Raw genomic sequence first — 14,008 nt, 5'->3', positions numbered from 1 at the left:
GACGCGCAGGCTCAGCGGCCGTGGCTCACGGGCCCAGCCGCTCCGCGGCATATGGGATCTTCCCAGACCGGGACACGAACCCGTGTGCCCCGCATCAGCAGGCGGACTGTCAACCACTGCACCACCAGGGAAGCCCTAACCTTTTTATTTTTTAAATAGATCTTTACTGGAGTATAATTGCTTCACAATACTGTGTTAGTTTCTGTTGTACAACAAAGTGAATCAGCCATATGCATACATATGTCCCCGTTTTCCCTCCCTCTTTAGCCTCCCTCCCATCCTCCCTATCCCACCCCTCTAGGTCATTGCAAAGCACCCAGCTGATCGCCCTCCCTGTGCTATGCTGCTGCTTCCCACTAGCTAACTCTTTTACATTCGGTAGTGTATATATCTCGATGCTACTCTCACTTTGCCCCAGCTTCCCCCTCCCACCCCATGTCCACAAGTCCATTCTCTATGTCTGCATCTTTATTCCTGCCCTGCAACTAGGTTGATCAGTACCACTTTTTTTTAAAGATTCCATATATATATCTATATATTAGCATACGGTATTTGTATTTCTCTTTCTGACTTCACTCTGTATGACAGTCTCTAGGTCTAACAACCTCACTACAAATAACTCAATTTTGTTTCTTTTTATGGCTGAGTACTATTCTGTTGTATATATGTGCCACATCTTCTTTATCCATTTATCTGTTGATGGACATTTAGGTTGGTTCCATGTCCTGGCTATTGTAAATAGAGCTGCAATGAACATTGTGGTACATGTCTCTTTTTGAATTATGGTTTTCTCAGGGTATATGCCCAATAGTGGTATTGCTGGGTCATATGGTAATCCTATTTTTAGTTTTTTAAGGAACTTCCATACTGTTTTCCATAGTGGTTGTATCAATTTACATTCCCACCAACAGCGCAGGAGGGTTCCCTTTTCACCACACCCTTTCCAGCATTTATTGTTTCTCAATGTTTTCATAATGGCCATTCTGACCAGCATGAGGTGATACCTCATTGTAGTTTTCATTTGCGTTTCTCTAGTAATTAGTGATGTGGAGCATCTTTTCATGTGCCTCTTGGCCATCTGTATGTCTTCCTTGACATTTCCTTGAAATGTCTACTTAGGTCTTCTGCCCATTTTTTAACTGGATGGTTTGTTTTTTTGATATTGAGCTCCATGAGCTGTTTGTAAATTTTGGAGATTAATCATTTGTCTGTTGTTGCATTTGTAAATATTTTTTCCCATTCTAAGGGTCGTCTTTTTGACTTGTTTATGGTTTCCTCTGCTGTGCAAAAGCTTTTAAGTTTAATTAAATCCCACTTGTTTATTTTTGTTTTTATTTCCGTTACTCTAGGAGGTGGGTCAAAAAAGATCTTACTGTGGTTTATGTCAAAGAGTATTTTTCCTCTGTTTTCCTCTAAGAGTTTTATAGTGTCTGGTCTTACATTTAACTCTGATCCATTTGGAGTTTATTTTTGTGTATGGTATTAAGAAGTGTTCTAATTTCATTCTTTTACATGTAGCTGTCCAGCTTTCCCAGCACCCCTCACTGAAGAGGCTGTCTTTTCTCCGTTGTATGTTTTTGTCTCCTTTGTTGTAAATTAAGTGCCCATATGTGTGTGGGTTTATCTCTGGGCATTCTATCTTGTACCTGATAGATCTATCAGGTGCAAGATATTGATCTATATTTCTGTTTTTGTGCCAGTACCATACTGTCTTGATTACTGTAGCTTTGTGGTATAGTTTGAAGTCAGGAAGCCTGATTCCTCCAACTCCATTTTTCTTTGTCAAGATTGCTGTGGCTATTTGGGGTCTTTTGTGTTTCCATACGAATTGTAAAAATTTTTGTTCTAATTCTGTGAAGAATGCCATTGGTAGTTTGATAGGGATTGCACGGAATCTGTAGATTGCTTTGGGTAGTATAGTCATTTTTACAATATTGATTCTTCCAATCCAAGAACGTGGTATATCTCTCCATCTGTTGGTATCATCTTTAATTTCTTTCATCAGTGTCTTATAGTTTTCTGCATATAGGTCTTTTGTCTCCTTAGGTAGGTTTATTCCTAGGTATTTTTTTCTTTTTGTTGCAGTGGTAAATGGGAGTGTTTCCTTAATTTCTCTTTCAGATTTTTCATCATTAATGTACAGTAATGCAAGAGATTTCTGTGCATTAATTTTGTATCCTGCAACTTTACCAAATTCATTGATTAGCTCTAGCAGTTTTCTGGTGGCATCTTTAGGATTCTTTATGTGTAGTATCATGTCATCTGCAAACAGTGACAGTTTTACTTCTTCTTTTCCAATTTGTATTCCTTTAATTTCTTTTTCTTCTCTGATTGCTGTGGCTGTGGTTTCCACAACTATGTTGAATAAAAGTGGCAAGAGTGCACATCCTTGTCTTGTTCCTGATCTTAGTGGAAATGCTTTCAGTTTTTCACCATTGAGTATGATGCTTACTGTGAGTTTGTCATATATGGCCTTTATTATGTTGCAGTGGGTTCCCTGTATGCCCATTTTCTGGAGAGTTTTTATCATAAATGAGTGCTGAATTTTGTCAAAAGCTTTTTCTGCATCTATTGAGATGATCATATGGTTTTTATTCCTTAATTTGTTAATGTGGTATATCACATTGATTGTTTTGTATATATTGAAGAATCCTTGCATCCCTGGGATAAATCCCACTTGATCATGGTGTGTGATCCTTTTAATGTGTTGTTGGATTCTGTTTGGTAGTATTTTGTTCAGGATTTTTGTATCCATTTTCATCAGTGATATTGGTCGACAATTTTCTTTTTTTGTGATATCTTTTTTTGGTTTTGATACCAGGGTGATGGTGGCTTCGCAGAATGAATTTGGGAGTGTTTCTCCCTCTGCAATTTTTTGGAAGAGTTTGAGAAGGATCAGTGTTAGCTCTTCTCTGAGTGTTTGATACAATTCACCTGTGAAGCCATCTGGTCCTGGACCCTTGTTTGTTGGAAGATTTTTAATTATGGTTTCAATTTCATTAGTTGTGACAGGTATGTTTATATTTTCTAATTCTTCATGGTTCAGTCTTGGAAAAATTGTACCTTTCCAAGAATTTGTCCATTTCTTCGTGGTTGTCCATTTTATTGGCATATAGTTGTTCGTAGTAGTCTCTTATAATCTTTTGTATTTCTGTGGTGTGAGTTGTGATTTCTCATTTTTCATTTCTAATTTTATTGATTTGCATCCTCTGTTTTTTTCTTGATGAGTCTGGTTAAGAGTTTACCAATTTTGTTTATCTTCTCAATCAAACCCCTTTTAGTTTTATTGATCTTTGCTATTGTTTTCTTAGTTTCTATTTCATTTATTTCTGCTCTGATTTTTATGAGTTCTTTCCTTCTACTGACTTTGGGTTTTCTTTGTTCTTCTTTCTGTAGTTTCAAGTATAGTGTTATATTGTTTATTTGAGGTTTTTCTTGTTTCTTGAGGTGAGACTGAATTGCTATCAGCTTCTCTCTTAGAACTGCTTTTGCTGTGTCCCATAGTTTTTGGGTCATCATGTTTTTATTGTCATTTGTTTCTATGTATTTTTTTAATGTCTTCTTTGATTTCTTCAGTGATCTCTTGGTTATTTAGTAATGTACTGTTTAGCCTCCATGTATTTATGGTTTTTACAGTTTTTTTCCTGTAATTGGTTTCCATCTCATAGCATTGTGGTCAGAAAAGATGCTTGATATGATTTCAATTTTCTTAAATTTACCAATGCTTGATTTTTGACCCAAGATGTGATCCTGGAGAAGATGTGTTCTGGCTGCACTTGAGAAGAAAGTGTATTCTGCCACTTTTGCGTGGAACATTCTATAAATATCAATTAAACCTATCTGGTCTATTGTGTCAATTAAAGCTTGTGTTTCCTTATTTATTTTCTGTTTGGATGATCTGTCCATTGGTGTAAGTGGGGTATTAAAGTCCCATACTATTATTGTGTTACTGTCGATTTCTCCTTTCATGGTTATTAGCATTTGCCTTATGTATTGAGGTGCTCCTATGTTGGGTGCATAAACATTTATAGTTGTTATATCTTCTTGGATTGATTCTTGATCATTATGTAGTGTCCCTCCTTATCTCTTAAAACAGTCTTTATTTTAAAGTCTATTTTATCTGATATGAGTATTACTACTCCAGCTTTCTTTTGATTTCCATTTGCATGGAATATCTTTTTCCATCCCCTCACTTTCAGTCTGTACGTGTCCCTAGGTCTGAAGTGGGTCTCTAGCAGACAGCATATATATGGGTCTTTTTTTGTATGCATTCTGCCAGTGTGTGTCTTTTGGTTGGGACATTTAATCCATTTACATTCAAGGTTATTATCAATATGTATATTCCTATTACCATTTTCTTAATTGTTTGGGGTTTGTTTTTGTGGGTCTTTTTCTTCTCTTGTGTTTCCCGCCTAGAGAAGTTTCTTTAGCATTTGTCGTAAACCTGGTTTGGTGGTGCGGAATTCTCTTAGCTTTCGCTTGTCTGAAAAGCTTTTGATTTCTCCATTGAATCGGAATGAGATCCTTGCTGGGGAGAGTAATCTTGGTTGTAGGTTTTTCTCTTTCATCACTTTACGTATATCCTTCCACTGCCTTCTGCAGAGTTTCTGCTGAAAAATCAGCTGATAACCTTATGGGGATTCCTTTGTATGTTATTTTTTGTTTTTTCCCTTGCTGTTTTTAATATTTTTTCTTTGGTTTAATTTTTATTAGTTTGATTAATATGTGTCTTGGTGTGTTTTTCCTAGGGTTTATCTTGTATGGGACTCTCTGTGCTTCCTGGACTGGGGTGACTATTTCCTTTCCCGTGTTAGGGAAGTTTTCAACTGTAATCTCTTCAAATATTTTCTCACACCCTTTCTTTTTCTCTTCTTCTTCTGGGACCCCTATAATTCAAATGTTGGCGCATTTAGTGTCGTCCCAGAGGTCTCCAAGGTTGTCTTCAGTTCTTTTCATTCTTTTTTCTTTATTCTACTCCTCGGCAGTTATTTCAGCCATCTTGTCTTCAGCTCACTTATTCGTTCTTCTGCCTCAGTTATTCTGTTATCGATTCCTTCCAGTGTTTTTTTCATTTCAGTTATTGTGTTGTTCATCTCTGTTTGTTTGTTCATTAGTTCTTCTAGATCTTTGTTAAACATTTCTTGTATTTTCTCAGTCTGTGCCTTCATTCTATTTCTGAGATTCTGGTACATCTTTACTATCATTACTCTGAATTCTTTTTCAGTTAGATTGCCTATTTCCTCTTCATTTATTTGGTCTTGTAGGTTTTTACCTTGCTCCTTCAGCTGTGACATATTTTTTGCCATCTCATGTTTTTTTGTTTTTTTTTTTTAAATGGGTGGGATTGTGTTCCTGTCTTACTGGTTGTTTGTCCTGAGGCTTCCAACACTGGAGTTTGTAGGCTGTTGGGTAGAGCTGGTTCTCGGTGCTGAGATGAGAACCTCTGTGAGACCTCACTCCAATGAATATTCCCTAGAGTCTGAGGGAATACCCCTATTCTCTGTTAGTCCAGTGGTTCAGACTCGGAGTTCACACTGCAGGAGCTTCAGCCCAACCCCTGGCTCGTGAACCAACATCTCACAAGCTGCATGGGGTGGCAAAAAAAAAAAAAAAGAAAGAAAGAAAGAAATAAAAAAAGAGAGAACAATAACAAAGTGAAAAATAAAATTAGGCTAGGAAATAACAGATATGTTAGAAAGAATATAAAAATCTAGATGAATCAACAAGTGGAAGGTACATCAGTACCACAATAGTGAAAAAGAGGAGGGAAAGGGAAAAAAAAAAAAAGAAAGGAAAAAAAAGGGGGGTAAAGGCCTTGGCTGTGGAGGGCGGGACCTAAGCAAGGGTGAGGTTTGGGCAGTGGGCAGCACCTATGCTTAGGACCCACAGGGCTGGAATAGGCCCTGGGGGCTGTCGGGGGCTGGGGCTTAGGCTCAAGGAACAGAAGTGGCCCAGGCCTGCCCCCCATCCCTGGTCTCAGAGGGTGGGGAACCTCACCTGGGAGCCCAGCAGGCTTCCTGGACTCAAGTGGGAAGGGCAAATGCCCTCCTCTCTTCTGCTCCTCCCGGAGGGCCCCTCCCACCTGCCTCTCCTGATCTCCCCAGCCTCAGGGGTGCCAATCCTGTCTGGCCTCTACTTCTTCTCCCCCCTCAGTCCCCCCACGTCCTATTGGTTCACTTGGGGGTTCCTCCCATCTCCTTAGGTGTCAGGGTCCTTCACCAGCCACCGGCAGGCACCCTAGTTGTGGGGAGATGCTAACTCGATGTCTTTCCACACACCATCTTGACTCTGCCCCCTATCCTTTTTAAATCTAGTTGTTCTTGGCTTTCTTACATCTGAACATTCTCATTTTGTCTCCATTTTCACTGATGGCCACGTTCTTTATGTCAGTAAGCTTGGTTTCCTCCCCAATACTTGAACAATCCCAGACTTCTGCATATCTTTTTGCTCTTCTGGAATTTATTTTCTGTCTAATCTCCATATTCAGCTGTTCACACTCTGAGCCTAACATATCCTGGGATTTTTATACCTCTCTGTTTCAGACAAGCAGCTGGCTCTGGAATAAATGACTAGTATCACTCCAGAGAAAAGTAACTAGGCCTTACACACGTAAGATAAGCACAGAGTCAGCTGCTTTCTAAACTATTTTTTAAATATGTTTATTTTACCTATTATTTTTATTAGTCAAATTCCCATATATATGTAAGAGAAATCTAAACACAGGTACATAACTTCTTTTTAAAAACATATTGCTCAGCTGTAGTATTTTTATGTAGTTTCAAAAAACAAACAATTACACTTCTGAAATTGCCATGTTTCTTCAAAACTGCAAGTTCAAATGTACTGGATCAATGTTATCATCATATACACTTAATGCACACACACACGCGCAAGGTTATTGTTGAAGTGTTTTAATATTGATTCAATCATTCACAAATATCAGCAGCCATGTATAATACACAAAGTACCATGTTAGTTGCTGTAAAAGGTAAAAATGTGGTTACAAATATAAATTCTCTGGGGGAAGTCAAACATATAGTCTAGTAAGAGGCTGAATCTAGCCATTGCCGTGAGAGTGGTGTAGAGTGAGTTCTGTGAAAGCTCAGAGAGGGAAGAAATCATATCCATTTAGGATGGTAAGAGATGGCATTGAGGAAGGGCCTTTTGAACTGCCTTCAAGAATTGTCAGTATCTCAGTAGCCAGAGATCAACAGCAGACATCCCATTTGAAAGGGGTGGTGGTAACACAGTTGCTGATTTCGGAAAGGTCCATCCTTGACTGGAGACGAGTAAGTTCTGATTGTCCAGAGAATAAGATTTGTATGGAGAAATAATCGAAAATGTGGCTGTAAAGTTAAAGGAGGTCGTTTGGCCCAGGCTAATAAAGCACTAATGCTACTTGGGAGACAGCTGTACATCCAAGTCCCAGAATTCCTGTTGAGAAGGAGAGAAGTGATCTCTACACCCATTCTTACTAGCCTGAAAACCAGCTTGAGTATGGGCAGTTATAAGAACCCATGGAAAAGGGGAGGCTGATAAAATGATAAAGAATTGTGACTTTGGAGTCGGATCAACCTGGTTTTCAATCCTAGTTCCACTGTTCAACTCCATGTGACACTTAGCAAATAAACTATCTCTGTCTCAGTTTTATAAAATTGGGGTAATAACAGTACCTACCTCATAGGGATATTTTGAAGATCAAATGAGGTAATTAAGGAAGAGGACTTAACAGAGTCTCTGGCTCTATAAGTGATAGTTGTTGTAGTTCCTAACCATTGTTTAATCTTGACATTATCAAGGAGACATCCCTAGGGTACTTCCTCTTAGAGTCCTACAAGAGCAGGTTTCATCTATTACCTCTAATAGTAGCTTATGTATTTCTCCTTGCCTGATACCTCAAACATTATTACTCATAAGTTCCGTGGGACATACTGAGAGCCTCATCTATTTGGGCCTTCTGACAGCATCCTCCCTATATTGCATTCCTCTGTTTTCCAGGGTATGCCTGTTACCTCTGATTTTTTCCCCCTGACTTCTGTGGTTACCTAAATTATGTAGATAAGTGTAGACGTCTTACTTATAATTTTATAATTTCTGAATCATTTCTTAGCTCTAACATTAAGCACTCCGTATTCTCCATTTATCAAATGCTATTCTGTTACTTTAATTTGAATTATTGATTCTCAAGCTTCAATTTCTTTAACTCAAAAATGCAAAAAAAAAATGTGAAAGATATTGAGAAGCAAGAATGTGATATACACCAAGAATATAATTTAAGATTAAATACTGTTACCTTGTTATATGGTGATCTATTGAAGAATGAACTCTGATATAATTAGTTTATTTAAAAATTCAGCCTAAAGAAGTAAGTTTTGGAAAGTGTCAAAAATATTTCATTGCAAGGCAGACTTATTTGTAAGAAAATTTTAAGTTTTGAGGAGTATGGCATAAACTAAAATTGAAAACAAATTCCAAAAATGAAAGATTCCCTTTAGTTAAGGAAATCTTGATTTAAATTCCCACCCTTTCCATCTTATCACTTTAAGGAAATAGTTGAACTTCTTTGTTGCTCTATTCATTTATTTAAAAAATCTATTTCAGTAGCAGACAGGAATACTTAAAGCATATATTTATAATATTATATGAACCATGATTTGATTTGAATTCAATCTGTTGATAGTTTAATAATTTATATTTAAGGCACATGTATACTATACCAATGACCACTCTTTTTCATTTTAAATATCTTCTAGCACCTCCAGTTTTTATACAAGAACCTGCTGATGTGTCTATGGAAATTGGCTCAAATGTGACATTACCTTGCTATGTCCAGGGTTATCCAGAACCAAAGATTAAATGGCGAAGATTAGACAACATGCCCATCTACTCAAGACCTTTTTCAGTGAGTTCCATCAGCCAACTAAGAACAGGAGCTCTCTTTATTTCAAGTAGGTTAAAGGAAATATATTTTATACAAATATATACATATAAATTATACATTTTTATACATAGGTGTTGCTATGTTTAAAATAGTGAATTAATCGTGCCAACATATTTTGTTTGTTGCATTTCATTTTAAAATAATACTGAACTCATATCTAGGAATTGTCATAAATGAATAACATTTATTCAATTTTATGTCATTACTATATCATATAGATTTATGAAGCAATATGACTTTCTTCATATCTCATTGTTTCTTACTGCAAATAGAGTCTCCTGGGCCTGTAGGTGGATAAGTAATCACATTTTATTGACTCTTGTACCACCTGTTGTATAGAAAGGTAAAATATTACTAGTAGTTAGTTAATGTTAATTTTGGGCCAAGAATACATAACCACATAGGGACACTATACACTATCAAAAATTTTTGATTAAGAGCTATATCTATCTGGAGCAAAACATTTTTTAAAAAGTCAAATATGCCATCATCCCAAACTTTTACCTGTAAGCTATTAAGCATTCAGATATTTGTAAACCCTTAGTACTTTTTCAAATATTGTTAAGAATAGTTGGATACTGGCACCAGAGGAGTAAAAACATTTAGATGATTAATTGATTTTTTTTTAATAAAATTGCATTTTTAGGGTATTTTGTAGAAAGCCCCCAATAAGTGATTTTCATGTTTATTAACAATATTAAATGTGCATTAGCCACTTAAACTTTCAGTACAAATTAAACTGTCTAATTACAAGTGCTTACAGCTCTGTGCTAGGTGAAGACAGAAGTCAAATATGGGGTTCCTCACTCAGGCATTTTACAATCTACTGTCTGAGTGGATGGTCACAAAAGTACCTACCAGAATTACTCATTAGATTGGGTCAGATTGTGCAGGAACTGAAATGTGCAGGTGAAGAAATGTAGTTGGTGAGGTAGAAAATAGACCCCCAAGCTTCATAGGCACGAAAAGGCATGTGAAAGTACTGTTTCAGAACAGCTCCCCTGCAGGATATGAGGAGACAGGAGCGGGAGGGAAGAATGGGGAGGATCATGTAGGTAGGGTGATGGTGGTTATGAGAAACAACCCAGAGGGAAACAAATGAGACCTGAAAACAAATCAGTTAGCAGAAATGAAAGAAAAGTAAGAATAAAGGAGGGCAGTGTATTCACCGATGGTTGCCCAGTTGTTCAAACTAAATCATCTAAAAGGAAACTAGTGATGAGAAACTTAGCTCTCACTGGTATTTTGTATTTCTACAGAAATTAGCCCGAGTTGATAATATGGAGACTATCTTCGTTAGAAACAATGTATAACTTATTAACTAGGTGATTTGCTGAGCTTTCCTTGGCAAATGAATGTTTGCTAATTTTGAGAGTGAACACTGTGCTTACCAGATGCAGTTCTGCAGTTATATGCATGTGGTTAACAGAGTAGAAACTTGGTCACTGCTCTTTATTTGGGATAGTATGGAACTGTTCATAATGGAAAGCTGTGTTTTTCTCTGCCAATGTCTTATCAATAGATTAAACTGTGCCTATTTTAGTTAAGATAGTTGCAAAGGTGACGATCAATCCCCTATTTAAAAATCTTCTCTTGACTCCCCAGTTGCTCATAAGGTAAAACTTTGCTGTTTTATAAGGCACCAGACTACCTCTTCATCTTCAGGCTCCTGACTGTGCCCACACGGCCTGTAACCCAGCGATCCTCATCCTAGTCCCCTAACACACTCTTTAATTTTAAATATTTTATAAATATCCTTTTTATTATTCTGAAAATTCTATGTATTTGATCAACGTACATAATAAAAATTATTTTAACATGCAAAATATAGTACAAAGGAAAACAAAGGAAAGTAATTTTTATTAAAATAATATGTATTTAAATAGATAATACTCTGGCAATGCTCATACAATATGTATACATGTTATGTATATCACCATGAATTTGAGAGCTAAAATGTAGACTGATACAGAAATATGGGATTGATGACTCAAAAACTCCAGGCTGGTGAAGTGATTTTCTGAAATGGCGGGCAATTCTTGCAAGAGTTCTTTCTTTCTTCCACTTACACAGAATTAGTTTGTAGGTTCAAATAATTATAAACAAAGTCATCACATCCATGAATTTCCAGTGGGGCCTTCAAAAGTCTTGGTGAACCTGGGATATTGTTCCTTTCGTGAACCCCCCCCCATGCATTGTCTCCCTAGTTTTTGCCAGTAGACTCCCCTGATCATTGGACCAATGAAAGCAGTCTCCCCTGCAAACCTCCAAACGCCCCCAGGGTGGTACTGCAGCTTTCCATTCTCTGAACAGACCACGATTTTTCAAGTCATGCTCTTGCCTTTGCAGCCCATTAGGTTTGGACTGCCCTTCCTCTGTTCTACCTACTGTTTCAGGTACAGCTTAGGTATTACCTCCTATGTGAATCCTTCCCGAACTCCTCGTTGTGCCATCAGTCACTTCTGTCTCTGTGCCCCCATAGCTCCTTGTCTGAAGCTCAAATTAGAGCAGTCATCACACTGTGGTACGATTGTTGCTTTCAAGGTATGTCTCCTCCCCTAGAATGGGAACTACCAGATCACAAGCACGGTGCCTGGCACATAGTTAATGCTCCACAGATGATGTTGAATGAGTAAATAATCTCTTCTTTTTAGACTTATGGGCAAGTGATAAAGGAACATATATTTGTGAAGCTGAAAACCAGTTTGGAAAGATCCAGTCCCAGGCAACAGTAACAGTGACAGGACTTGGTAAGATCAATTAAGTACTTAGACACCACACTTTTTGAAAACATCAGACTCCTCTTAGTACGTCATCTCTTGCCTGTACCATTAAAAACAAACAAAAAAAAACCCAGGTAAACATCTGATTACTACATTAGCCTTCCTTCTCCCCACCCTATTTCATATTTCATGATGTTAGAACTGGAAATAGAGATCATCCTCTTCAAGCTCCTTATCTTTCCTTTGAAGAAACGAAGGTCAATTGAATAAATTCATTTAAGTCTTAAGTATGAGTACACACACACACACACACACACACACACACACACACACACACACAACACACACATGTTGTGGTGGTGTGCTTTTCTAGTTCTTTTCTTTACACTTATTATTTTAGTCCACATGGAATTATTTCTGTGTATGATATGAAGTAAGAATATAATATCCGTTATTTCCAAGTAGTAAGACACTTGTTTTAATATTTTTATTGCATGTTCTCTTCCCACTGAGTAAAATACCCATTTGGTCACGTGCTAAATTTATAATCTTATGTCTATTCCTTGGAATTCTATTTATGCACTAGTCCTACATTGTTTAAATTATTACACCATTTATTGTGATTTTTAAATCTCATTAATACACTTCTATAAAATTTTCTTTATGTATCTCCCTTAATTCATCTACGTATATTTAAATTTTCCAAGAAGACTCTCTTAGAGATTTTGCTTTGATTTATGTAGAATTACTTCTCTGATTTCCATCTAAGAGTCCACCTCATTTTATTTGCCTGAGCAGTTATGACAGCCTCCTCACTAATCTCATCCCTTCCACTTTTCCCTTGTCCGGTAAGTTCTCAGATTGATATTTCCTGAAAATGGTTCTGATGATTCCACTCTTCTATTTATCCATGCTTTCAGTCACTCCCCATTTGAATACATTGCAAATTTCTTGGCTTGACTTTTCTGCCCTTTCATGCCATAGACTTATTCTTTTTTAGTTTCTCTACTTCTTTGCTATTACCTGTCCTCTTGCCATTCCCTCTGCTTAGAAGGGTCCTTTATCTCTATCTTCCAATTCATACCCATGTACATTTAAAAATCTTGTTCTTGAAAATTCCATTTCTAATAGCATAATTAGTAGTCATCTTTGCCTATAAAAGAGTTTGCTTTCCTTTGGATGAAATAGCATCGACGGTGCCTGTGTTCTCTCTCTGATTTAGTTGCTCCACTCATCGGAATCAGCCCTTCAGCGACCAGTGTAATTGAAGGACAGCAGCTGACTTTGCCTTGTGTTCTATTGGCTGGAAATCCCATTCCAGAACGTCGGTGGATTAAGAACTCAGTCATGGTAAGAACATTTTAAATCCATGCATTCGTATTCCTCTTGTGTAATATGAATTCATATTCATATATTGCCTCTTGTGTAAGAGGCAATGTATTCCAAACATTGAAATTTTAATGTAATAAATATACAAACATATATTTTTTAAGTGTACCAAAACTTTTCTTCAGTATTAACATGTTTATGCAGTTCATATTATTTTGAAATTAATATGATGGAGAAATAGTCAATGGTGTAATTTTTATAATTTTGTAACTAGTAAACTCTCTTCAGAATATGTAATAACTGAGGCAAGTATGAAGTTTTTTTCCATAGGATTTAAATATTTTATATACTTCTTTGCAGGACATAATAAAATGTTAATATTCTCATAACATTCTTTCATTTTATATATTAATCTTCATTGTTATCGTCAAACATTCTTTTATTGTGAACTGTTTTAAAATGTGGATCTACTTTGTGTCGTTTTTCAATGCATAACTTTTGATTATGAAGGAATGCGAAAAATTTTCACAATTGTAAGGAATTATTCTGTAAACATGCTATCTATAGCAATAAATTTTCACCTAGTCCAGAGCATTTTTCCTTCCATTTTCCAGAGTATTTAGACTTACTCCCTTATTGAAGTACCAATTAAAAGTGAATTGATTCCATGGGATAAGATGTAAAATTGTTTGTATTTGCATAAAAACCTGAGAAAAATGAGTGCACCTCACTCAATAATAAATGCCCTTATAACATAGGATGATACTGTTTGAGCACTAAAGTACCCTGTGATTGAACAAAATGTGTAAATGTTACAGAGTTAGAGGTGATGATTCTTAACGGAAACCGTTGTCAGCCTTCTCTCATGCAGTTCCTATATCATACATTGCCCTCTAATATTATTTGTATCTGTCACTGAAAAGGGTGCATGTTGAGATTAAGTCACATTCTCTCAGCTTGAATGATGCCTGTTTGCCAGAATGAAAGTGTCAGATGGCTTGGAAGTGGTAGTAAA

The 14,008-nt window shown here is 36.7% G+C and overlaps 1 protein-coding gene across 1 annotated transcript in view; it reads left to right on the top strand.

The window, feature by feature from the left end:
• HMCN1 (hemicentin 1) overlaps window positions 1–14,008 on the top strand; it is a 522,545-nt gene that overhangs the window by 245,365 nt on the left and 263,172 nt on the right. Inside the window, exons 16-18 of the mRNA XM_033853373.2 lie at window positions 8,754–8,948; window positions 11,596–11,691; window positions 12,887–13,014. Coding sequence (XP_033709264.1) covers window positions 8,754–8,948; window positions 11,596–11,691; window positions 12,887–13,014 — 419 coding nt within the window. The remainder of the gene's footprint in view (window positions 1–8,753; window positions 8,949–11,595; window positions 11,692–12,886; window positions 13,015–14,008) is intronic.

Source organism: Tursiops truncatus, chromosome 1 (assembly GCF_011762595.2).
Source record: "Tursiops truncatus isolate mTurTru1 chromosome 1, mTurTru1.mat.Y, whole genome shotgun sequence".
In the NCBI taxonomy this organism is placed as follows: domain Eukaryota; kingdom Metazoa; phylum Chordata; class Mammalia; order Artiodactyla; family Delphinidae; genus Tursiops; species Tursiops truncatus.
The sequence above is the reverse complement of the archived record's forward strand: the minus strand, read 5'-3'. Positions and strand labels throughout refer to the sequence as shown.